Here is a 26,617-nt window from a genome sequence, read left to right as displayed (position 1 = left end):
GGGGGGGCAGCTTCTGTGAGTGCTGGCCCAGGAGGTACAGGGGATAGGTCTGAGCAGATGGTCTGCAGTGCCACCTCTAAGAAGGGAGCTTCAATGCTATTCATAGGCTGCTCAGCCCCAGGGCCCATGGGCAGAAAGTCGGTGATGCTGAGACCAGTCGAGAATGGCCCAGCTCCCTCTGCCTGTCCAGCCTCAGAGCCATCCACTCCCTCTGCGGCAGACTTAAGGGCTGATGGTGCTGATGCACTTGGGCTTTGACAATCCCAACGCAGCTCTGTAGACCCCAGATCACAGCTATGGCCTTCCTCTGCATGCTCAGGGCCTGGAGATGTGACCTGAAACACAGAACATAGTGAACCCCTCCAGTCATCTAACCCCATCTCCCCAAGGTGAGCTCAGCAAGTGGTCAACACCTACTAAGTGTGGAGGGACATAAGGACAACCAAGCCAAAGCATTTAACTCAGCATCCCAGCAAGACTCACAAGATACTGCTAAAGTCTATTACCTGAGCGCATGTGGTTGGGAACACACTCACTGGCTCCTGGGGCTGGTGAGCCTCCATGTTTCTCAGCATCTCCTGGAATTCAAGCCAACAGGAAAAGAGAACAGCTTTGTAAAGTGACCAGCAGAGCTGGCACACACCACAACCTTCACAACTTATCCCTCATCCATCACATATGCCATCAGCCCTGCTGCCCACTCACACTTCCAGGATTGACTGGAAGCCTGAGCCTCAGTAAGTGCCATCGGTACCCTTATGCAACAGGATGACATGATACATGAGTGCAAGACCTGGCAGCTAACACTAATACCATACCTGAATGCACTTCTCATCTTCTAGGAGAAAACGAAGCCGGGCATTTTCTAGCCGGCGCCTCTGGATTCTCCATAGAGCCTTCTGCTCTCGACGAGCTGCCTCTGCAGACAACTTGCTATAATGGTCAACCAGCGCCTGCCTGAAGCCACATGCAGAGAGGACATGGTCACCACAACCACTCTGTACCATCTGGTGGGCAGCCATGCTCAGATTAAGATGGTTTCTCCACACAGGCTCCCTCCCCAGGCTTCTGTCCTCCATCTTCCCCACAACAGCCTGGGCTCCCAGGAAGGGCCTTGCTTCCAACCAGAATGAAAGGCTCCAATGGACAGATGCCCACATGGTACTTGGCAACTATCTATTGGACAAATTAGCAGAAGGAAAATGTACATGGCCAGAGACAAGAGAATAAGCAGGCGGCCAGGACCAGCCCTCTGGAACCAGGCCACATCTTCTTTACTGTACAGTAGACATCTTCCCATCCTGCAAGTTCAAACCCAAGAGAAATGGAGACTGACAACAAAACCAAAACAAACCCAGGGATTCCAAGCCTCCAATTTTGGGTATCTAGGCCCAATTAACCATCTCTATTTTGGCTGGCACAAGTCAGGAACATGTCCCTCTATGCCTGGTTTTCCTCATATGTGGTTCTACTCACATGTGTGTGCACATACCTAGCACATGCAAGAGGCAAGCTCTTCATTTGCTCTGTAAACAACATCTAAGGCTTGAACAACTGAGCGTCCAAGGGCACCATGCAAGATGTAGCCAGTTCCTGCTATAAAAACCTTCCACTGATCAATGAGACAGTTTCTATGACAAGCTAATGACACAAAGAGGAAACAGACTCAAGAACCATGCTAGATTAATGGCCCAATGCTCTGCTGGGCCAGGAACAGATTTAAAATAAGCATACCAAAGTTGTTTAAGATAAACAGAGCAAGTGTGGTAGCATATACCTATAATCCCAGCACTCGGAAGCTGAGACAGGAGGACTGTAGATTTAAAGCCAGACCTTGAGGATGTGGTTCAATGGTAAAGTACTAACTTGCCTGCAAAAGGCCCAAGGTTGGCTCCATGGCACCATAATAATCTTATGCACCAATAATAAATAATATTAATACACTATGTGCACTAGGACTGGACCTCAGAGCATAGCCTAAGAGCTCTAACCCCTTAGCCCAGGACAGCATCCTGGTTTAGCAGATTAGTCTCTCTATCTTGACCTATGTCTGATTTTTCAGAATAAAAACTAAAATAACAAGTTAGGGATGTTGCTCACTGGTAGGGCACTTGCCTAGCAACCTTGAGGGTCTTGGAATTGATCCCTAGCATCAAAGAAAAAAAGACAATGTAAAATGACTATCACTAGTAGGATTAAGCCGGCAGCATGGGACCTGCAGCCATACAGCCATACCTGGCCTTCCTCTCCAGCTCTTCCTCCAGAGCCTTTAGCCTCTTCTCACGGTCTCGGAGCTCACGGGCATAGCTGAAGTCATCTTCTAGCTCCTCTTGTCTGGCTGCCAGGCGTCGCTACACAGCACAAACAGCCTCATTTACTAGATCAAAGAGGAGCCATAACCACCCAGAACCCAGACCACCCACCTCCTGATCCTTCACAAACTGTTCCTTCAGCCGCTGAAACTGCTCTCGCTTCCGGGTGTCCAGAGCCATCTGTTCTGACATCTGCCGCTCTTCAAGAGAAGGTGAGAGACATATGCAGTTGTGAGGAGCCCAGCAGGGCCCAGCACAGCAGAGGAAATAAAGACCTGGAACTGCACTCACCACTTAGCTCACTCAGGACCCTGGATGCTGCTTCCCGGGCATGGACAATTAGTTCTTGTTTTGCAATTTCCATACGCAATTCCTAAAAGACAATATGTAAAACATAATGCCCCATCCCTTCCCCTAGGATAATATGGAGAGAACTGGCAATCCAAAACAACATGCTGCTGGTTACTGTTAACAGGTACCCTTCCCAACCTATTCAGAATGTTCACAGGTGATGCTTCACCCAAGGCTGGGGGACAGAGACCTCTGGCTTGGAGCAGTGAACAGGAGGTGACTATGTACCCAGAAATAAATGAAGGCTCGTGGAGCATTCCTACTCCTGAGTCTATCCTTGCCTGGGTCTCTTCCTGCTACCCATTAGACACCAAGCCAGGAAAAAGTTCTTGTCATCGGCCCTGGTCAGTCACTAACCTCTCCTCCTGGGGGACACTGGGGAATTATGGTACTGCTTCCAGGCATAAACCCAGTAAAGGTTACCCAAGTGGAGGAACTTTATAGGCCTTGCTGCCTGGAATTTCCAAATGGAGCCACCCATGTTGGTAAAACCTGGAGTGCAGGTAAGGCTGCCCAGAAAAAAAGACAAAGCCCTTGGCCTGAACACCTGTCACCAGATTTTTTCCGATTTTCCTTGACACACTGCCAAGTACCTTGGGTGTCCCAACCTACACATACAACCAGGACAGAAACACAGACAGAACCACTCTGCCTGACATGCCCCACCCCCAGTACTTCTTTTGCTTCTGAGTTTGCCTGGCTGCCCACTATTGACCACCAGGCACCATGCCAGGAGTTGTCATCCAGATTGGCACAGGAACACCCATGGGGTAGGGGAACTCCATCAGCCCAAAACCTCAAGTGAAGGGAAGGGAAGTGTAGGGGAAGTGCAGAGAAAGCCCAAAGTCCTGCAGCCAAGTACCTTTTCCTCCTTGCTGATGGAGCTATGACGTGCAACTCTCTCCATCCGCCCAACATAGACAGCACAGTCCTTCTCAATCTCCTTCAACTCCTCAAGAGAGAAAATAACTGAGATCCGAGGGACAGGGACATCAGACCAACAAAGGTAGTGCTGCCAAAGAGGAAGAAGAGCTTCAGTGAGTGTATGACCTAGGTCAAGAACAAGAACCAAGTACTGAGGCTAGAGAGATGGCTCAGAGGTTAAGAGCACTGGCTGTTCTTCCAAAGGTCCTGAGTTCAATTCCCAACCATCTATAATGTGATCTGATACACTCTTCTGGCATGCAGGTGTATATGCAGGCAGAACACTGTATACATAATAAATAAATAAATCTTTAAAAAAAAAAAAAAAAACAAGCAACCAAGCCTTGTTCCCAAGTTTTCAGTGATGTATGCAGATGGTCATTTTTCTCTTGAAAAGTTCATTGCTAAATCTGGAAGCAGCTGAAACCCTTGATGGCTTCACAAAACAAGTAGCCCAACAATGGAGACACCATACAGCAGAGGTGGAATCAGAAACTGAGGAGCATGTGAGATCTCATCTCCCATGCAGAGGACTGTGGCAGCAAGCACACTAGCACCTACCAGTCAGACTGTCCCTGGACAGACCTGGCCTTTCACTTATACACAAGGCTGCCCACCCAGCCAGCAGGACCCTCACCCGGGGACAGCAGAGCTTCAGTAGGTTGATGGTCTTCCCACAGACATACACATCATGGGCAATGTGTTTCAAGAACACAGGAACACAGTCCTCCACCTCCTTGGAAATAAGCACGTAGCCATGGGTCCAGTAAAATTTGTCTGAACAGAACATGAACAGAACATGATGACCTGTAGTTTGGATGGCCCTGACCCCAGGCAGAGGGCACAGTCTAGCAGTCAGTGGCTGCTTACCTCTGAAGCTGAGGTACTCATGGTTAACTTGGATCATGAACTCCCCATAAACATCTCTGAAGACTCCACTGTACACCCAATCGTGGATGAACCTGTAGGGTAATGGGGCACAGGGTTAGGGAGAAGAGGAGAGGTAGGCAGGTGTGGAGGGCTGCAGGATAGGTGTGGCAGACAGGCGGGGTCAACTGAGTATGGCCAGTCCGCAGAGTGAAATAAGACACTATGGGTGGGTATATCTCCTACCTACTGTTTATCCAGCTTCCACAAGGACCCTGGCACCCGGTGCATCTTAGACAACAGGAAACTCAAATACATACTTGTTCTAAGTGAAGCCTTCCCCCGTCACTACAGGGAGACTGGGCATGGCCAGTACAGGCCACTCATCACCTACCGTGTGTAGGGCTCACAGCTGGTCTTCAGCAGAGACAGCAGCACAGGATAGTGCTCATTACTACAGTTATCCAGTGCCTCCTGGTAGAGGTAGGACAGGAGCTTCACTCCCTACAACAGTGAGGAGAAGCAGGATGGGTGACAGCCACTGCGGCACATGGCACACTGCCTATCTAGGCAAGATGACTAGCAGACCACAGTAGCAAACTTGACAAGAATGCACAACTCAGAGGAGGCATGCATGCTCACACTTGAGGAAAGGAAGGACTCACGGTAGGGAACACAGCTCTGGGTTCTCCACTGGTTGCCAAGGATACAGTGCCAACACCACAAAGCTCAGCCAAGTACCTAGACACAGAATCAAGATCAGATCAAGTGACAGGAGCTCGGGGTCCCAAGAACCAGATCAGACTGAGCAAGCTAAATTCATTTTCCCCTAAGTAACTGGTCTACACAGGCTTTAAAAACTACTTGTACCTCCAACAAACCAGACCTAAGCACTCTACTGGACCCCTACCCGGCACTGTTTCCTGTGCTGTCCTCCAGGTGGCACTAACACATCCACACTCATTGGGTGGACCCATCGCCCCACCTCATTCTTACCTTGACTCCTTAGCCCCACACTAAGAGGTGCCATTTGAAACCTCTGCCTTGTTCCCACCTTGTCTGACTAGGATGAGCACCAATCACCCTCATGAACCCCTACCCTCTCTACCCTACTGCTGTCTGTGTTCCACATGACCCCCCAAATCTTTGCTGCCTAGAGAATGTCCTCCTCCCATATTATCTGTCACTCCCAACTTTCAATGGATAGCACCTGCCAAGAGACACCATGCCTGGCTGCTTATTGATGAGCTTATGAGAGAGGCTGTCCACTGCCTTCTCTCCCCGCAGCGCTATTGAGGCAGGAATCCCTGGGCCAGGCAAGGCCGTTGTTATAGGCAGACAGCAGTCACATTCCATGGCACATAGTGACCAGCTATGTATGGACTGCATAGACAACCAAGGACTGTTCTTTTGGGCTGTCCTTGTCAGGGAGCAGAGCTGGCTCTCACTGTCCTGAAAGCACCATGCTAGGCCAGTCCTGAGGCTTACCTGAGCTGCCGGCCCAGTTTCTTGAAGAGAAAGCCAATGGTAAGGAGACTCAGGGTAGGTGGAGTGGAGAGAACACAGGCCCGGTAATACTGCAAGTACCTCCTAAGGCCACTGGTGAAGGCCTGTGGGCAAGTAGGAGAAGTACAGCTGGGACATGGAGACAATCATGTGCTCAGGGCTTGGAAGGGCAACCCAAGATAGAAAACAGAGCTGTTTTTCCATGTTGTAGCCTGGTGACCCCATTTCCCAAGCAGTGGCCATTTATGACTTAAGCCCAGCCAAGAGGAAGATGCTTTACTGGAAGACATAGGTTAAGATTAGGGATCTACACAGATGCAGCTTTGGCCCCTTGCATCACACTGCCACAGGGTCACCCTGAAACAAATCCTGTCCATCTACCTTCACCTATCTTCCCTACATCCCAGGAAACCAGAACCAAAGCCTCACCTCCCATGGAGTCCCCTCTCAGACCCATTCTATAACACCTGAAACCTCTGGTCTTTCCCATGCAGCTCCTGATACACCCCTGAAAATTATGTGGGATAGTGCCTCCATCCCTTGTCTGCTGACTTTACCGCATATCAGAGCTTGAAGGGGCCTGTGTAGCCCACCTCCTCCTAAGCTGCCCCCCCCCACATAACTGCCCATGCTTTCTACACAACACTGCTCAACTGCATACCTGTCCTCGCCATCCCAGACCCTGGAAGAGTGTACCAGCACACAAGCCAGCTACAAATTTTTCAATATACAGAAAATCCTGGGTACCTCAAGAATCATTAAAACAGGAGATCCACCTTGCCATACACCATACAAGACAATGGGGAGCAGGGGGCTTGTATCTGACTTTCCCACCTTATAGCACTTGGTCCTTGCCCTCAAATTCCCTAAGTGTTCATGCCTGCCTCCCTCTGTGCCTTTACCCAAATACAATTGACACAGAGGTGCAGTGGACTAACAGATAAGTCAGACAATCTCAAGCCACCCAGCTTCTTAAGATAGACTCAGGGACTCAGAACCTAGAATTCTGAACTCGTGATTCTTCTGTCAAGATAGCATGGTTCTCACAAAGGCATACCTGGAACACAAGGCCCCTGCTACACACGGAGCCCACGACAGGCTGCAGAGAGAAGTGGCTCAGGCGTGTGTAGTAGGTTCCATACTCCGCCACCTCTGAAAGGATGCTGCTGATACTCTCAGGAGATGCACCTGAGACATGGACACCCAGCTCCACCACAAAGGCTTGAGTTGCCTACAGAGCAGAAGAAAGGAGTTACAGAGGCCAGACACCAAGACCTTGTTGTGGATATAAACATGTTTTTGTTTTGGTCCCAGGTGTGGGATGTGAGACTGATTCAGATGGTCCATAGCAGCAGACTATTTGCTTCGTGCGGGCTCTGAGAAGAGCTCTTTGCCAGCTACAGATAGTTTAAATCTGAGGACTCTGAAGAGAGAATAAATGCCAGAGACCAGAGTGTGGAGAAGAGAAAGAACAAGGCTGCTCCTGCTTCCCCCTTGCTGCTCCTGGTTTCTGCTGTGAGACAAGAAGTTGGAGATCTCCTGATATGAGGACTGGACTGACTCCCTAACCAGGAGGGAGCAGCTAGTGCGGTCCCTCTCCCACTAACCCTTTCTCCTACCTAGTGTTGGGCTGTTGGAAGGGATTGGGATGGAATAGGGAAAAAAAGATGTAAGAAATGTAAATAAGAGGCTTTTTTTTTTGTCCAAGTATGCCAACAAGACCCCAATGTGATGTGATTCCTTTTCACCCATGGGCCCATCTGACATACAAAGTTCCCAAAATTCCCCAAGTCCAAGACACACAAACAGAAAGCAAAATACAAGCCAAGGGGATGGAGAGATGACTCAGCAGTAAGTGAACAAGTATTACTCTTGCAGAGGACCTGAGTTTGGTTCCCAGCACTAACACTGGACAGCTCATAATTACCTTTAAGTCCAGCTCCATGAAAACCAACACCCTCTTCTGGTTTACTGACACAGAAATACAAAACCCAGGAGTGGTGGCACACACCTTTACTCCCAGCACTCGGAAGGTAAAGGAAGATGGACCTTTGAGTTGGAAGCCAGTCTGCTCTACAAAGTGAGTTCTAGGACAGCCAAGGCTACACAGAGAAACTTTGTCTCAAAAAAAAAAAAAAAAAAAAAAAGCAAAAGGTAGAGAGAGATCTCCTTTCAGAAGATCTGAGTTTAGTTCTAAGCCCCAACCTCACGTGGCTGACAACTGCCTGTAACTCTAGTTCTACATGGCCAGACACCCTCTTCTGGTCTTCAAAGACACTGTGTTCATGTGCACAAACCCATGCCCAGGTACAAACATATACACATAACTTTTAAAATGAAGAAAAAAAGTACACATGGACAGCTTTCTTGGAATATATCTGCTACTAACCCTTAGATACTGGCTTCCCAGATCCTGTCCAAAAAAATTGCTGAAGTCTTGTCATGGTGCACTCCCTACAATACTGTTAAAGCTGTAGAAAACAGAAATTACCTCAGAGGGCTCAGTACAACCAAAACAGTTTAGGTACAATGAAAACAGCATCAGAACAAAAGTAATAACAGTAAATGTCAATACTGCAAAAGAAACATCAACAACCATACTGTCTACCTTAAGAAATTACAAGATAGGCATGATGCCACACACCTGTAAGCCCAGCATTCAGGGAGGCAGAAGCAGGCAAATCTCTGACTGGTCTACAAAGTGAGTTCAGGACAGCCAAGAGAAACCCTGTCTCGAAAAAAACAAAAAACAAAAACCAACAACAAAAATGAAATTACAAAAAGAAATGCAGTTCAGGGGCTAGAAAGATGGCTCAGTGTTTAGAAGCACTGGCTGCTCTTCCAGAGAACATGAGTTCAACTCCTAGCAACCATATAGCAACTCACAACTATCTGTAAATCCAGTTTTAGGGGATCAACACCTTCACACATGCATACTGGCAAAACACCAATGCACGTAAGTTAAAATTCAAAAAATCATTAAAAAAAAATGCAGTTCTAATTTCCCAAACTAGCAAATTTTAAAATATATATGTATTAATATATATTATATTATATATAAATATACTGTATATAATTATATATTATTATATAAATATATTGTATATAATTATATATTATATAATATTATATATTATAAACTGGGCATTGTGCTCATCCCTGTAATCTAGCAAGCAAGTGGATAGCGAGTTTGAGTCCAACCTGTCCTACACAGAGACTCTTATCTCAAAAACAACAATTATTGCTGGGCATGTGGTGCATTCCTTAATCTCAGCACTCAGGAGGCAGGGGCAGATAGATATCTGTGTGAGTTCAAGGCCAGCCTGGTCTATCGAGTTCTAGGACATCTGTTGCACAGAGAAACCCTGTCTTTAAAAAAATTTGTAAGAAAGAATCTGGGCCAGCGAGATGACTCAGCAGGTACAATGGCTTTTTTAAATGTCAGCTTGGCATTGGCTACAGTCAACTGAGAAAGCGCTCCTATCAGCTTGGCCTGTGAGCAAGCCTACAGTGCATCTTCTTGACTGATGGTTGATGTGGGAGGGCCCAGGTCACTGGGCAGGGAGTCCTAGGTGGTGTAAGAAAGCAAGGCAAGCAAGCCATAAAAGCAAGCTAGTAAGCAGCACTCCTCCATGGCTTACGGTTCAGTTCCTGCCTCCAGATTACTGCCCTACTTGAGCTCCTGCCCTGACTCCCCTCAGTAACAGATTGTGTGTTAAGCCAAATAAGCCCTTTCCTTCCCAAAATGCCTTTTTGGTCATAGTGTTTTACCATAGCAATAGGAAGCCTAATTAACACAGCAGGTAAAGCTGCTTCCACCAAGGCTGATGACCTACCTGAATTTAATCTCCAGGACTCATGTCCTAGAAAGACCCAACTCCCAAAAGCTGCCCTCTGGCCTCTACATGCACACTGTGACAAATGTCCCTGCCCCTCCTACCAAGTAAATAAATGTAATTAAAAAAGAAAAAAGCCTGGGCTGGGATGTAGCTCAGTGGTAGAGCACCTGACTAGTATGTGCCAGGCCCTGAGTTCCATCCCCAATAATACACACAACAGACAAGAGATAACTGTATGTCAACAAATTACATAGTCCAGATCAAATGCAAAACTTCTTACTCATATAAAGTAACAAACCTGACTCTAGAAAATAGAAATCAACCAACAAGAAGTTGAGCAGTGAGTCTGTGGTCATGGCCTCCTAATAGAGTAACTAGTAAATTCTGTCTTACGTGTGTTTTAACAGCTTAAGAAAACAACAGGGGGCTGGAGCAATGGTTCAGCAGTTATGAACACTTACTAGTATTGCAGAAGACCTGGGTTGGGTTCCCAGCACCCACATGGCAGCTTACAACCACCTCTCACTCCAGTTCCAGGGGAATCCGGTACCCTCTCCTGACCTCCACAGGCACCAGATACACACTCACAGATATACATTCAGCAAACTCATACACATAAAAAAATAAACAAGTTTTTAAAAAGAAAAAAAAAAAAAACAAAAAAAAAACTTGCAGCCTTGAAAAAAAATCCTGAGGGCTGGAGAGATGGCTCAGAGGTTAAGAGCACTGGCTGTTCTTCCAGAAGCCCTGATTTCAATTCCTAGCAACCATATAGTGGCTTACAACAATCTATTAATAGGATCTGGTGCCCTCTTCTGGCAGGGAGAACACTATATCCATAATAAATAAATAAATAATTACAAAGAAGGAGAAATGAAATCCTGGACCCAGACAGGTGGTGGTAGTGCAAACCTTTAAACCCAGCACATGAAAGGCAGGAGGTCTCTGTGAATTCTAGGCCAGTCTGACCTACAGAGTAAGTTCCAGGACAGCCAGTCTTGAAAGCCTGAAAGTTCCTGCAAGCCCATCTTGAAAAATCAAAAGAAAAAATCCTGACCCCAGTGGCTTCCCTAGCATGTGTGGGCCCTGGTTTCATCCCTATCAATGGGAAGACTAGCGGTGGGTATTAAACTTCCTGTACAAATTAACAGAGTAAAACAGAAACTAAAGACTCACTCTCATGCCTCATGGTTCTTTATATTTATTATTATTTAGTTTTTATATATGTGTGTGTGTGTGTGTGTAACCCTGGCTGTCTGGCTGTCCTGAAACTATGTAGATCAGGCTGGCTTTGAACTCATACAGATCTGCCTCTGCCTCCCAAGCGCTGGGATTAAAGGGTGTGTATCACTATGCCTGGCTGGTGAACTGCCTTTAACTGCTGAGCCACCTTGCCTCTCCTCTCCACATTACTGTTACTGGTGTTTTGAGTCTCACTGTGCAACTCTGTTCGGCCTGGAACTCAGTATGCAGACCAGGCTGACCTCTGCCTCCCGAGTGTTGAACTGAGGCATTTTCATGTGGGTCCTCACTGATTGAGACTTAAAACTCAGGTTCTCATGCTTGCATGGCAAGCATTTTACCAACTATGCCATCTCCCCAGCCCTACTTTTGATTTGAAAGAGTTTTATGCAGCCCAAGCTGGCCATAACTATGTAGTCAAAAGTGAACCCTGATTTTCCTATCTCCAAATCTAAGATGGCAGGATTAAGTTGTGCGCTACCACAACCACCTCAACTTTCAGCAGAGATGGCACGATCACTCAACAGAGGAGGAAAGCCTTGTACTCAGACGGCAAAGGAAGAGGATCAGGACTTCAAAACAAGCAAGCAAATGAAAGGGAGGAAGGTATCAGGATAGCCTTAGCTTTGCTTCTTATCATTTTCCTATTTTTTTCTCTTATAGACAAGGTCTCACTATGTAGCTTAGGCCGACCTCAAAGTTGTTATCCTCCTGCCTCTGCCTCCCAAAAGCTTGGATTTCAGGTATGAGCCATCATCCTCAACTAGGATGACTTTTCCAACAAATGGTGTAGTACAACTGGACACATACAAAGAACAAATTTGGACTCTCCCATCCTAGGATGCAAGTGGGAGTAGATGAAATACTTTCTATTATCTCACTGACCATGAGTGATTAATATCTTTTGTTCAATCATTTAAAGAACATTAATAAGTCAACACTCTTAAAATTCAAACAGAATTCCTGTTTTGTTTTACAGTATTGGGGAATGAACCCAGGGCCTCTCACATGTTAGTCAAGAATCCCAACACTGATTTACATACCCAGCCTAATTTGTGGCTATCTTTAATCAGCCCACAGAGCTGGCCTTCCCTGCCACTCATAGCGCTGGATCCCAACCTACCCCCTAGCATGCTGAGCAGGCCGGGAGAGCACATGCTGTTCCATACAAGGTTGGTCCCATGATAGCTGTGAGCCCTTCTCACCTGACAAAGGGAAAATGTAGCAGACACAACACCCAGCAGAACGTTCAGTGAGTCTTTCACCAGCTCGCTTTCCTCCACAAGCACAGGCTTGGGAGCCTGTAGTAGGCCCCCACTGAGGGCCTGTAGTTCTCTATGACAGAGCCTACAGAATCTGTCAAAGGCATCCCTCCCTGCCTCAGTGAGGTAGGGCTCCTCTCGGTGACCAGGGGGCCTGTGAGGAAGACAGAAGAGAAGAGTATGAACAGATGGAATAGCATATACCTTAATGCCAGGTATGTTTTCACCAGGCTGCAACTGAGTTTCTCAGACAAATGCCGAGGTGCCCAAAGCAACACCCAGTCATGGTCAACAAAACATGCCATGACTCACAGAGTTGTACCCTTCTTGTGTGTTGTTATCTGTGTATATATATTGTTAGGGGGGTTGCTTTGCATGTATGTCTGTATACCACATGCATGCCTGGTACCTGCTGAGGCCACAGAAAAGTATTAAGATTCCCTGGAACTGGAATTACAGATGGTTGTGAACCACCATGTAGGTGCTAGGAATTGAACCTCAGGTCCTCTTAATCATTGAGCCAACTCTCCAGCCCCATTATTTCATTAATAGGGGTGTATATGGGTGTTTTGCCTATATGTATGTCTGTGTTCCACATGCATGCAATGCCTGCAGAGGCCATAAGAGGGTATCAAATCCCCTGGAATTAAGGTTGTAGACAGCTGGGTGACCCAGCCTGGTCTACAGAGCAGGTTCCAGGACAGCCAGGGTTACACAGAGAAACTCCATCTCAAAACAAAACAAAAAATTGCATGCTAACTTAAAATAAGAAAAAAATGGGGCTGGAGAGGTGGCTCAGCAGTTACGAGCACTAGCTATTCTTCCAGAGGACCTGGATTCAATTCCCATATGGCAGTTTACAACTGTCTGTAGCTCCAATTCCAGAAGATCCAACACTCTTACACAGACATACATGCACGCAAAATACCAATACACATCAAATAAACAATATATTTACAAAAAAATTAAGGGCACTAGTACATACCCAGACTTAGTGGCGCTACTCAAGAGACTAAGGCAGAAAGATCTGAGTTCATAGCTAGCTTAGGTTATATAAAAAGTCCCTATCAAAAAGAAAGAGAGGGCAAGGAAGCAAGCACAAGCTAGTTAGCGGGGCTCTGCACTGTATGTCCGCCACAGTGCTCGTTCTGCAAGAGGTTGTTTTTTAAAAGCTTTATTTTACTTCAGGTGTGTGTGTGGCCACCATATAAAATGGCCAGAGGCCTCAGATCCATTTCACTTGAGCTAGGGTTACAGGCAACTGTGAGATGCCCCATGTGGGTGCCAGGAACTAAGAGTAGGTCTTCTGCAAAACCTAACCATGGGCCATCTCTTGAACCCCACATTCTGCCTTTTCCATCCTCACTCCAGCCCCCAGCACTCTGCACGTTATTACTATGCAGCACATTCCATCTCCTCCACAGTGCACTTTCCACATGCTATACCCACCCTGCACACACGTGTGGAGGAACTGTGTCCTCAGAAAGTAACCTAACCATGAGCCATCATGAAGCCTGAGCAACAGGGCAAGTTCAAGGCCACCCTGGGCTATACAGTGAGACTCTGTTCCACACAAACTACCCATGGAAAACCTGTTTTACTAATGCTTTGAACCCAACAAAGGTATTCCATTATTTCCTACTACAAGTTTCTTGATTTAAGATTTCTTTGTACTTTATATGCATGGGTACTTGACTGAATGTATGTCTGTGTACCACATGCATGCCTCATACCCTCAGAGGCCAGAAGAGAGCATCAGATCCCCTTCTGACATTTGTTACAATTAGCTGCCATGTGGGTTTTGGAATCGAACCTGGGTCCCTTGGAAGAGCAACCAGTGCTCTTAACTACCAAGCTATCTCTTCAGGCCCATTTCTTGATCTTTTTGTCTTTTCCTTTTTTTTTTTTTTTTTTTTTTTTTGGTCTGGTTGTCGTTATGTTTGTTGTTGTTGTTTTGAGACAGTTTCTCTGTGCAGCCCTTGCTGTCCTGGAACTCACTCTGTAGAGACCAGGCTGGCCTCAAACTTAAGAGATCTGCCTGCTTCTGCCTCCCAAGTATTGGGATTAAAGGTGCGTGCCACCACTGCCCGGCCCTTTTTAAAATTTATCTTTTCTATGTCTGAGTGGGTATGGGGAGGTAAAGTTATGTGACTCCCATGGGATCCATAGAGGATCCCATGCAATGGACAACAGCATCTGATCCTCTGGAACTGGGCTACAGAGGGCTGTGAGCTACCATATAATCCTAGAAATTGAACCTGGGTCCTCTAGAAGACCATCCAATGCTCTTAACCACTGAGCCATCTCTCTAGCCCCTTTCTTGATTTCTGTCTGACTAATCTCTCGGGGTAGTGTTCTTCGTCTTAAGACCCTACATAAAAATTCCTCAGATGCCAGGAGCAGTGATGCATAAGTATAGGACTAGCTATGTGAGAGGCTGAAGTAGGAAGAACCCTTGAGCTCAGGAATTTGAGGCTAGCCTGAGCAACACAGCAAGACCCTATCTTTGGGAATATAGCCGTTCTTGCAGGAAACACTGCCTGAGTGCTACTTTGTGCTGGAGCTCTATACTAAAGCAACTTAGCGAGGAAAGGGTTTATTTGGCTTATACTTCCATATCACATTTCATCATTTTTTTAAAAAGTCAGGCTAGGAACTCATGAGTTCCTTAATTAATAACTGATATAGGAGGACCCAGTCCAGTGTAGGTAATCCCTACACAAGTAATGGGCTAGTGGTCCTGGACTCCGGAAGAAAGCAGGCTGAGGAAGCCATGACGAGCAAGCTAGTAAGCAGCACCCCTTCGTGGCCTCTGCATCAGCTCTGGCCTCCAGGCTCCTGCCCGCCATGAGTGCCTGTCTCTCTGTGCTTTAAAGAACACCAGAAGGATGCAGTGTGTTCACAATGGAAGACAAATGAGCTAAGTGACCATGTCTTCCAAACAATGACCCAGAAAAGTTACAGATGAAATAACACTAATAAATATTTACAAAATAAAGCAGCAGGCTGTAAGATCAATTTTTCAACCTGTAAGAGGTTGGTAGAAAGGAGGAGCACTTGCTATATACAAACAAGACAGGATCGAAACCCTACTGTGAAGTTACAGGACAGAGAAGGCTACCAACAGCGTTTAAGCTACAAAGCATGGAGCCGGCCATCCCTCAAGGGATCCAAATGCACACTGATGACCATATCTAGAAAAGTTCCTCACATATGGGCAGTGCCCTACACACAAAAAGGCGTTATCACTCCCCATGATCCCTAGAGAGCCTGCAGAGGGCACCCAGAGGCTGCATCACAGGATGGACGGCGCCTCCCACCCTGACTTCTTTCTTCAGTGCTTCTCAATTGTTTTCCCAGACTGAGTAATAAAAGGGTGTGAAGAGGGCTCCATGAACAAGTGTCCTCAATTCTCATTCTGGGTATTACCAAAGGGTACCAACTCAGACCATGAGAGGAACTGAAGACAGAGACCCCTGAACCCAGATACACACAGAGTACACTCAGGGAAGGGCTGTTGTGGCCAATGCTTCTACCAGCAGAACACACCACATCCATGGCTTCTTGGAGTACTTTCCAGGCATTGACCACACAGAGTACTAGCCACTCTACACTCCTGTCTAAAACTCCTGGGGGAAAGACAGACTGAGTAAGTATGAACCGCAGAGTTAACTCCACTGAGGCTGAAGGATAGAGGTGTTCCTTTCCCCTCCACTTCTCTCATGAGCTTACCCGAAATGTCAACCTCTTAATCTTAATACTGATGTTTCTACAAACAACTGCAGTCAGAATTCTGGAATTCTGGTTTCTGTGAAAACACAGAAATATAAAAATATGCTTTCGGGGCTGGAGAGATGTCTCAGCGGTTAAGAGCACTTTCTACTCTTCCAAAGGACCCAGGTTCAATTCCCAGCACCCACATGGCAACTCACAATTGTCTGTAACCCCAATTCCAAGGGATCTGATACCTTCACACTAATGCACATAAAATAAAAGTTAAAAAATTATTTAAAAAATATGCTTTCATTTTAATCCCAGATGTGGGGATATGGGGTTGTTCTGGACTGTCCACAGCAGCTGACTATGATTTGTCTCTCATGCTCTGGCAGAGATGTGATTTTGCCAGCTGCAGATAGTTGTGACATTGGAATTCTGAGAACTTTTCAGAGGGGTAGATAAATGCTAGAGCCCCATAGGCAATGTTGGTTGCAGTTTGCCAAAGAAGAAACAAAAGGAAAGAAATTAAATTCAGGGATTTTTCTATTTCCTCTCACCCCTATCCTTCTAGGGGTGTTAGGGGGTAAATCGGGGGGAGGGGGAAAGCGGGGGGGGGGGGCGGAGGTAAAGGATGGGGAAAAAGAATCCACAAAGTAGTAAAGACAACTGCCAGCTAACACAACTGCCTGGGGTGTCCAAGATATGGGCAAAGGCACATTGCATTTAAAGGCAAAGAAAGGGTCCCATACCATCCAATGCGCTCCCAGCACCTCCGCTTGCTGGCTTCATATGTGAGCACAGCTTCCCACAGGTCCAAATCTGGAGTCATGCTTGGTTCAGACTGGGAGTCAGGAGTTAGATTGGAAGCTGATTGGAACCCTTCATCTTCCCACTGATCCACAACTTGTGGGACCTGGAGACCACACAGAAAAGTAATTCAGCATCTCTCTCTCTATGTTTGCATTCAGTAAGTGTGATATAACATTCTAGAACTTTATCCATATCTATCTATTCCCTACGGGTACAGACCTAGCAAAATATTCTCTTTTTTCCTCAAGTTACTATGTACCCCACAATGCACCCCTCCACAATGAATCAAATAAAGAAAGTATTCTGATATCAGTTTCTAGGCAGGTGTGGTAGTGCATGCCCACAGAACCAGACTGAGCTGCACAGTGACCTACCTCAAAATAAATAAATAAATAAATAAAAATAATGATGATAATAATAATAATAATAATAATAATAATAATAATAATAATAATAAGGTAGTGCCAGGTGTGGTGGCACACGACTTTGTGGAAGGGGAGGCAGAGGCAGGTGGATTTCTGTAAGTTCAAGGCCAGCCTGGTCTACAGAGCAAGTTCTAGGACAGCCAGGACTGTTACACTGAGAAACCCCGTCTCAAAAATCACAAAACAACAACAAAGGTTTCAATTTTTGATTTCTGTAAAAGATGGCCTCAGTTTAAGGAAAACAACATAAAAAGTCACATGGAAACTCCAGCACTCTAGAGTTGAGGCAAGAGGGTCTCCAGGAGTTTGAGGCCAGCCTGAGCTACACTGAAACCCTGTCTCTACCCACCACATCCTGTCAATCCTCAGGAGAAAAAGAAAATTATACTAAACCTGGAAAAGTTCATATACAACAAGATTTTGCTTAACCTAAATATTTTATAATAAAAAAAAAAAAACCTGGGGCTGGAGAGATGGCTCAGCGGTAAAGAGCACTGTCTGCTCTTTCAAAGGACCTGGGTTCGATTTCCAGCACCCACATGGCAGCTCACAACTGTCTGTAAATCCAGTTCTGAGGGACCTGACACCTTCACACTAATGCACATAAAATAAAATTAAATAAATTGTTTAAAAAAAAAAAACCTGAATAGTAATAGTTTGTCCTCTTAACAGAATTTACAAAGTAATAAACACAAGAGACAGTGACAATTTACTCAGTGCCTGGGGCAGAGGACTACATGTTACAAGTGAGAAAGTATACCACAGAGCATGCATACTAGGCATATTTAAAAATGTGACTTCTACAACTGAAGAACAGATTTTACTTCGTTTTAATTCTTCTGAATTTAAACTAACAGCACTAGAGAAGCGACTCGCTCTTGAAGTAAAATATGAGATTCCATGCTGTTTTTTACCTGCCGGTGAGCAGCTAGAACATCCCTGTGCAAGAAGATGCCAGCAAGTCCTCGCCAACACCTCTGCCTCAGGACAATCTGATTACCTGACGCCTGGACAGGAGCTTGCCAGCATTTACGTGGTAAAAGGTCAAAGGCATTTCCCAAACCTCTAGGGTTACTGGAGGGGAAAGAATACTACCTTAATGGCCAGTCCAGAGAAGTCCGCGCTGTCCGGCACAGGGGGCAGGTCCAGTCGCACATCCATGTCATACGTGCGGCTGTGCACAAGTGCACCAAAGAGTGAGACCCGGGTGTCTCTCTCAAACCTGTCACCACAGGAGTCACCAATTGAGAAGAGCCCAACAGTGGGCAGGCCAGTGCCTGGGGCAGCCTCCATCACCTGAAGTGCTTCCTGGACCATGTTATGACACAAATACTCCTCCCCAGAAATAAGTGACTGAACGTCCATTTCCAACACACTCAGGTCATAGCAATCGTAGCCGCTGTAAGGTATGTTTCTGCCCGCGTGCTTGTTGTTAAAGAAGTAATCCCGTTTTCTCCGCAGTACTTGAGGGGGGCCGCTCCCTGCCAGCTGAACCAGGAGGTCTAACACTGACTCCACTTCCACAAAAGGACAGTCAGGGGCTGCCTCCAGCTTCTCCACAAGCTCCTCCAAACGGTCGGCCTCTGGCCCCAAGCCGCCCACCCTCAAATCGAAGGACAGCATGAGGACCTTGTTTTTCACTGGGAGCTTCGACGAGTCAGGCTGCCGCTGGAGAGACTCCTCTTGAAAGAGATTTGCGAAGAGGGTATCGTAGGCTACCCTCTTAAGGCTCAGCTTTGCCCTCTTCCTGTTCAGGCTGCGCTGGCCAGGGCGAGCCTGGACAACAGGTAAGAGAGCCTCGCAGAGGTCATCGAGCAGCTGGGTGATGCTAGCCATATCTACCCTTCAGTCCTGGACCCCCGACTGGCAAACTTTGCACCTAGGAGGCACCTCAAGCTCTCAAAGACCAGAGCGACTGCGGGTGGGCAGGGCCAAATGGCCGACCGCTCGTCGCTTCACGGCTGAGAACTCGGCATCCGCGCCTCAGGTTTCGCGGGGCAAGAGGCCACGCCACGCGTCCTCCCAGTCCTCATCCGCCACCCGGCGCTCGTCCTCCGGCCTTACGGACCGTGACAAAGTTACCCACAGAATGCGTGCGTCCCATGGCCAACCCGCACACCCCAGACGCCTGAACTGGGACTCCCGCCGTTCTGACGTCAGACCCACGCGACAGCAGACAGCACAAAAAAAAACGCACAGGAAATACGTCACCGGAGGCGTTTTGGGAGGGGCGGGGCCGCGGCCTCGGCTTTCAGATAACACTCAGTAAGGGAAGCAGAGGTGGGTTCTGTGTAGCCTATGTTTATTGTTGAGGAGGGAGGAAGGCAGGGCCGCAGAGGGGATGTAGGTCTCAGGCCACGGCTCGCTGGAACCTAAGTGTACTCTTCTCCAAACAGGAATCGCCCACCATGACCGATTTCAAGCGACTGGAGAGCATGATCCTGGTGGAGGAACTGGAAAAGCACAATTGGCTTGCGCGGTGAACCTGGTTCCCCTTAGCTCTAAAGTAGGGCGGCGCCTCCCCAGGTGCCTCACCAGCCACCTGAAGCAACTTCCACCGAGGCTCCAGCTGAGCTTTTAGAAACATAAGGGCCTGGGTCTCCTCTGGCGCAGCCATCAAGAAAGGACCCAGACTGGGAGGTGCTTCTCCATTCAGTGCCTCTGCCAGGGTCCTTGCAAGCTGGAGTATAGATTCCTGGCCAGGGATAGGCGCGGGTGGGGTCCAGTGAGACATGGTTTCTGTCTTCCACCCATAGACCCATATCCACCCTGCCCAGTTTACCTCTTCCACTACAGCTAGAATTCGGCCCCCTACTGGGCCCCGAAGCATTGCAGCTAACAGAGCAGCTTGGGCGGTCTGCAGGCCATGGGAAGGCCCCAGTGCCATCAACACCACATCAGGTTGGAAGCCATAGGCCAGGGGCAGTATGAGACCCAAGAGGCAGCTCAGAAAACCCCCAGTCGTCTGTAGGGACAGCAGCAGAGCCTCAGGCTCTCATCTAGAGGACACAGCTGCTGGCTCCTGTCCCCATCCCCCAACCTCAGGGACACCCCAGAAAGACCAGGGGACAATGAGAACATGTCCAACAACAACACAGCCACTCACCTGTGGCAGTGGAGTGGAGATGTGGAACATGGACCAGACGGCTGCCTCCTTGCCCCGGATGTTCAGCCACAAAATTCTCCTTCCCAGGAGAGAGCACCATGGGCATGTATACATGTGCATGAGACCCTGCCTACCCTTCCCTGAGTTTAACAACAAAGGATAGAGGGGTGCCTGGGGTCCCAGGAGGGAGGAGGACACGAGTGACTGTCAGCCTGCTATGGCATTGCTGTCTGGGGCACTCACTCTCAGATTGCACCTGTGGAAAGTGCCCATTCTGTATACATCAGTGTCCCCACCCATGCACAACTGAGGAGGAGATGTGGAAGCTAAGAATCATACTCATCATCTGCAAGGTCCAGGGGTCGATCCAGCTGTCCCAGAGCCACACACAGCAGCCTAAGAAGATGACCCAGAATAGGCTGGGCTCACATTGTCCAGTACCCATTCCAAGGGTCCTCCCTCTGCCATTAGTCGGTACTCCCAGGTCCTTGGAGACTCAAGTCAACCAAGCAAAGTTTACCTCTGAGCTCCGTGAGATAGGCATCGCTGAATGACCACATCCAAAGTTGCTGCTATGGCAAGGGCAATTGTGGCTGCTATGCCGCTTCTTACCTATGGGGTAAATAACAGGCAGGGGAGTTAGAAGCTGACACACACCCTGTATGAAGCACTTTCAGGAGTCAGTGCCAACTCCCAAACCAGGTTAAACAAACCCATTTGCGCTTTGGCCTTTTCCAAAAGGCTCCTACTGACTGAATTTCCCTACACGACAGGGGCGTGGTGGTGCATGCCTTTGATCCCAGGACTGGGGAAGCAGAGGCAATCAGATCTAAAAAGTGAGTTACAGGGCAGACAGGGCTACACACAGAGAAACCCTGTCTCAAAAAAAAAAAAAAAAAAAATCAAATCACACCACTTCTAAAAGCAAGATGCTTAAAACTACACTTTAAATTATCTACTTTCTCTTGCCAAAGAGTATTTCCTGGACCCTACATGAGGTAACATGTACACGCACCACACTATCTTCAGCAGCTTCCCTACCTGCCCGTCCAGGAGTCCATCCAAGAGACACAGAATCTTCCCCAGTGCGGCAAGACCCTTATCCTGGAACTGGGACTTGTGTAATCTATGATGGGCGGGCCAAAGGGACACATGGAGACCAGTGTCATTTTATCAGTGACACAGGTACACGGCATGGACAGCCTCATCCTCCGATCTGCTCTCTTCACCTGACCCAGGCTTCGGTCTCCTCCCTCAAGACTGACTCTTCCTGATGGAGCACTCCAGGAGGTAAGGCCAGAGCAGCACCAGGCACCGTCAGGGCAACAGCTGTGCACACTGGGGGTGCAGGGCGGAGGCACAGTCTGTGCAGGAGGGGGCTCAGTGCCCCCTCTGCCTCTGCACACGTGGAGCTCTCAGCAGGCAGAGGCAGAGACCTCCCTTCAGGAGAGTGAGTGCTGGAACTCAGGCCTGGAGCCACACCTAAATGGCACAGTCACAGTCACTACAAAGAAGCCCAGGGTGAAGCCCCCAGCCCAGGTCCAGGCCATACTGACTGTATTGGAGGCTTTTCCAGTGACGGGCCTGGGCTCTCTGGACACTCTGGATGGACTCCAGGGCACTACGGGAAGAAGCAAAGTTAAAAGCCTGACTCCCACTCTAGCCCCTCCCCCACTCTCCAGTCTTCAAACCTCTGACAAGGCACCATGGGCCCGAGAAGGGGAGGTGCGGGATCACCAAGGAGTGTCTGCACCATCATGCACACTGACTGTGCTAGGGACTCCAAGCAGTATCCGCCCTAGGAAATGTCGAAATAGCACAGAGGAGGGGTGTCACTAGTGTGAGTGGCTGGGCCAGGCAGAATACCTAACCCTGACTGACCCTCACGTCTGGCTCCCTCCCCTGGCCCTTGGGCCTCCCCTCTGCCCTGCAGTTACCTCCAACACAGCGCAAATCCGGCTACCAGCCAGCACCTGTAGCAGCTGTGTGAGGTGGGCAAAGCACTCAGGTGTGGCCTGCATCTGCCCCTGGAGCACAGTGAGTCAAGTATAAGGGCCTCGGCCTAGGACCCTAGATTCCTCCCCAGCCAGGCCATGATCTCACCTCCGGGTCCCCAATTGCAGAGTCAAATCCTGCTGAGACCAGCACCAGCTCAGGGTCAAACTATAGGCAGTGGAAAGAAGCAAAAATGAGCCATAGCCCAGGTGAAGAGCAGGCCCCAGGGCTACCCACTCACATAAGGGCAGACTTTCTGAGGCACCTTCCCTACTTGCAAGGGTCCATTTATACACTGATGAAATGGCTTTCAACACTCCTGCCTTCATAGTGGAACTCTGGGTAAGTGCAGGTGCCCCAGGGGGACACCCACCACACAGTCACCTCAAAGGCCAATGGGAGCAGCACGTGCAAGAAGGCAGCCAAATAGTCAGCATTTTTCATCCCAACCTGCAGCAAGGTTAAAGCAGGCATCAGAGGACCAGCTGTACAAATGAGAACTTAAGGGTCTTCATCTCTGAACCCTGGGGAGACTCTTGCAAACATTCTCAAACCCAGAGCTGGGGAGCAGGAGAGGTAGGCTGGATGGAGGGCACAGGGGGACTTGGTACCTTGTTCCAGGGCAAATTGACGGTGAAGCCTTGGCCCTGCCCTTGCCCAACTACATCTGCGTCGGACTCTCGAAGGAATGGCCAGAAGTGCCCATGCTCATAGCGGTGCCAGGAGAAATAAAGGACACTGTAGACAACTGGCCAGGTCAGAAGTGAGGTCCATCAGCAGCTCCACAGCTTCTCAGAGAACCCTGACTCCTAAGACCCCCCCCCCCCGTCTCACCAGCTGAATTTTATCCCCAGAGTGGTGCATTGCAGAGAAGGGTTGTGTCCACTCCCCAGCTTACCTGGGGTCATCATCGAAGATATACTGGATGCCTTGGCCATGGTGGACATCCCAGTCGACAATGAGAATCCTAAATTCAGACAGTGCTGGAGATGACTGAAGGTAGCTGCATTTCCACCTTTAGGCCAGGAGCCCAGCCAGGGGTGGAGGGAGCTAGGTGGGATCTCTTGGCCACCAACTCCACCTCCGACTATTTAGTTTGGGTCCCCCAACACTTGCAGCAGGAGCTTGGACACACCTCTGCAGCCCGTATTTCTGCTTGGCATGTTTGGCTGCTATAGCCACATTGTTAAACACACAGAATCCATTGGCAGCTGCCCTTTGACTGTGGTGCCCTGGAGGCCTGAGGGGTAAAAGGGAGTTAGAGGGCATGTCAGAGTCATTCTGTCCCCTCACAGGATCACACACAGACAGCCAGGTTGGGAACCAGTTCTCACCTCACCAGGGCAAGCCCATTGTGCACAGCTCCTGTTAGCACAGCATCCACCAGCTTCAGTGCCGCCCCCACAGCCAACCGGGCACAGTGAAAAGTGTTCTGTGGGCCAGAGCACAGCTTAGTCTGCTGCCTGACCTGCTTATCCCGGGTCGCAGGTCTCCCACCGCTGAGCAGACAGGGCCGGGACAACGGCAAGCAAAACATGGCAGTCATACGGTCATAAGCATGAACAAGAAGACAGTGACAGCTCAGTTTGGGTGTGACTACACCTAGGCATGGGGATATAAATCTGGGTGAATGGCTGTGTATGCCAGTTCTCACCGGGTGGAAGTAGACAGCGTCATACTGCTTAGACAGTGCCTGAAGCTCCTCTCTGCCCAGGGTCTGGGTCTTCTGCACCAGGGCTATATATTCCGGGCTGCAGATCAGCAGGCAGGCCAACAGCAGGACAGGTAGGAGAGGAAGAACTACTTGTGGGAGGGGCCCACCCAGACCCCACAATGCCTTTGAGCCCACACCAAGTGAAACTGAGGGAATGTTGGCAGGGCTATAACAGGTTCAGGTCCCCAGACCCGTCATAGTCTGACCTGTGCACCAAACCCAACTCTTCCTCTGATGCCTCACAAGCTGACAAACGCAGACACCTTTGTTCTAGGCCACGCTGCCGCAGGCCATCCAGGGCAGCAGTCAGGCGCTCCGGACACTCAATTTCGCACTCGGGGCTGGAGCAGACAAGGATCTCAGTGTTCAGGGTTCCCTCCCCGACCCCTGCTTCTGTCAAGACACACTTACTCATCCCAGAGCAGCCGGGTGGCTGTCATGTCCTCGTGGTACACGAGTGCTGTACCCATGGCTACACTGTGGTCACTTTGATCCACTCTAGCGTAATACGCCCTCTGCCGGCAGGTGATTGCAATGCCTAGTCGCACCTAACAGCACGCTCGTAAACAGCTTTTCGCTTGGGACAGAGCCGGGTAGCAGACACTGGACCTAGGCAAGAGTTAACCACCCCAGGCCCAGGCCAAGGCTCAAACCCGGTCGATAATCAGGAGCGAATTGCTGGAAACTAAGCTAAGCCGGATCCAACGGGAGGCTCCAAACGCCTAGCTTCCGGCTTCCTCCTTCTCAGACTAGGTCCCGCCCTCAAGCGAGATTAGGGTGGGGTACAGGGGAAGGCTGCGCTCCCGGAAGATTACACCAGCGTCTCGGGACGTCTCGGGGTGGTATCTCTCGCTCTAGGAACTCAGCTGCAGTGCCACCTCCAGCAAAGTGTGGCACGAGGCCTGCGACCAGTGCCGCCGCCACTGTCTTGTCCCGGAATGGGTGGGAAGGCAAGGCTGTTTGTCCTCAGGCCACCGCTGCAGCCGCGGCTGTGCTCCCTTCTTCCAGAAGAGTCCTCCAGCCTAACCGGGTGGCCTACGGCACAGAATCAGACATGCCAACTATCCACCACATCCAATTTGCCTGCCCCTCCAGGTGAAGGATGAAGGGAAGTGAATAAGGTGTGTACGTGAGCGCACACGGGCTAGCCTGGGCTGGATCAAGGCAGAGAGATTCAAGAAGGGACTGACGAAAAGGCCACAGGGGAGAAAAGAGGCCACCGGAATGGAATGGAAGGAGCCAGGCCAGGCCAGCCAGGAACCCTGCAACACAGGGTGGAGGCAGGAAGGACAAAGGGTTCTGAGCAAGGAAGGGTGTTGAGGAGGGGGCGGTGGGAAGAAATAAAGGCGACACGAGCTCATGTCTGAACTATATATGTATTGTATATATGTATTTTGTTCCATAGTCCAGGCTTGCCTCCAGTTCTGAAGTCTTTGCTTCAGCCTCTTGAGTGCTGGGAGTACAAATGTGTGCCATCATACTTCCCAAAGCAAGACCTCAAGATGGGGGAGGGGCCACCGACACGCCCAGGATGATGAGAGGGAAGGGAGCAAGGCTGCTACTGACATCTTCGACAGAAACACACTACTATCAGACGCAGGGAAAACCAAAGAGCCCCGGAGCAGTTCGGAGCAGGTACCCACTGTACACTCAAGAGTTGGCGAGAAGGCCCAGGTCCTGACTGGTCCCAAGGCCTCTCCATCTTCTAAAGGCCAAAGGCATCAAATCAAGCAGAGAAACTCAGGACACTCATGACCACCCTGGGTTACATTTTTGTGGGTCAGGACCTGCAGTGAGCCATACCTCCACAATAAGGTGAAGCATTTGAAGGCCTGGACCATGGTTATCATAAGGGGGCTCAGGCAGAGGAGGCCATGGTCATGGCATCTCCTCTGACCAGATTAGACTGGGCAAAGTGTGTTTGCCCAGAACTTTTTGCCAAATGAGGGAATGAAAGACCCCAGCCTTATGTTCTGTTCGGTGCACCTGTCCGTAGGACATGGGGAAGAACATGGACCATCTAATCTGCTCAAGTGTGGCCTCTCATGTCTCATGGCCTGCAGATGACAGTGTAGGTTCAGGGAGGCCATGAGGGCAATGCCGGCAGAGAGGTAAGTTGTTGGTCAGAGAGTAGAACCCACCTCTCTGGGTCTTGGAGAGCCATAGACACCCAGCCCAGACTCTAAACCTCAGAGTACAGTCACTCAAGAAGAGAGGGGGCCAAGCCCTAATGTGGCTTGAGGACCTCCGTGGAGGACTAGGTGGCACCAGCACTCTGGCCTGGGAAGAGTCGGGGGGCCTGGCACCTTTACTAGCTGGGGGCCAGGGAGCTCAGGTTATCTCAGGTTTTTGTGCACAGACCAACAGCAGAGAACTGATGGGTGCTCGGGCATCAGGCCACACAGCCAGAATGGGAGATCTACAAAAGGGTTTATTTGCCCCCCGGCCACTTACGCACACCAAATGGCTGGTTTACATTCCAGGCGAAGGGTGTAAGAGAATCCACCCCGATCCCAGGAGAGACGATGTCCCTGAGTCAGTGCCCCC

At 49.1% G+C, this 26,617-nt stretch overlaps 2 protein-coding genes across 2 annotated transcripts; both read right to left on the bottom strand.

Moving 5' to 3' along the window:
- Positions 1–5: 5 nt before the first annotated feature.
- On the bottom strand, positions 6–19,386 carry Tubgcp6 (tubulin gamma complex associated protein 6; the record flags this gene model as incomplete). The annotated part of the gene is made up of 16 exons (XM_055626821.1): positions 18,351–19,386; positions 16,770–16,933; positions 12,247–12,457; positions 7,018–7,191; positions 5,943–6,064; positions 5,120–5,195; positions 4,849–4,958; positions 4,458–4,549; positions 4,225–4,364; positions 3,526–3,675; positions 2,604–2,685; positions 2,424–2,512; positions 2,236–2,351; positions 819–957; positions 507–578; positions 6–335 (listed from the first exon to the last, which is right to left on the bottom strand). Coding segments are annotated over exons 1-16 (2,808 nt in total), but the record flags the coding sequence as incomplete, so codon positions are not given.
- A 154-nt stretch (positions 19,387–19,540) lies between these two features.
- On the bottom strand, positions 19,541–24,797 carry Hdac10 (histone deacetylase 10). The gene is made up of 20 exons (XM_055626919.1): positions 24,482–24,797; positions 24,277–24,411; positions 24,011–24,107; positions 23,691–23,788; positions 23,492–23,596; positions 23,255–23,323; positions 22,968–23,094; positions 22,741–22,806; positions 22,465–22,524; positions 22,299–22,388; positions 22,053–22,159; positions 21,918–21,982; positions 21,591–21,843; positions 21,403–21,487; positions 20,882–20,973; positions 20,701–20,757; positions 20,362–20,440; positions 20,038–20,220; positions 19,791–19,950; positions 19,541–19,708 (listed from the first exon to the last, which is right to left on the bottom strand). Exons 1-20 carry the CDS (start codon positions 24,538–24,540, stop codon positions 19,674–19,676), a joined length of 2,022 nt encoding a protein of 673 aa, XP_055482894.1. The 5' UTR covers positions 24,541–24,797; the 3' UTR covers positions 19,541–19,673.
- Positions 24,798–26,617: the final 1,820 nt, after the last annotated feature.

Source organism: Psammomys obesus, unplaced genomic scaffold, assembly GCF_907164565.1.
Source record: "Psammomys obesus unplaced genomic scaffold, mPsaObe1.curated_primary_1811, whole genome shotgun sequence".
Lineage (NCBI taxonomy): Eukaryota > Metazoa > Chordata > Mammalia > Rodentia > Muridae > Psammomys > Psammomys obesus.
The sequence above is the reverse complement of the archived record's forward strand: the minus strand, read 5'-3'. Positions and strand labels throughout refer to the sequence as shown.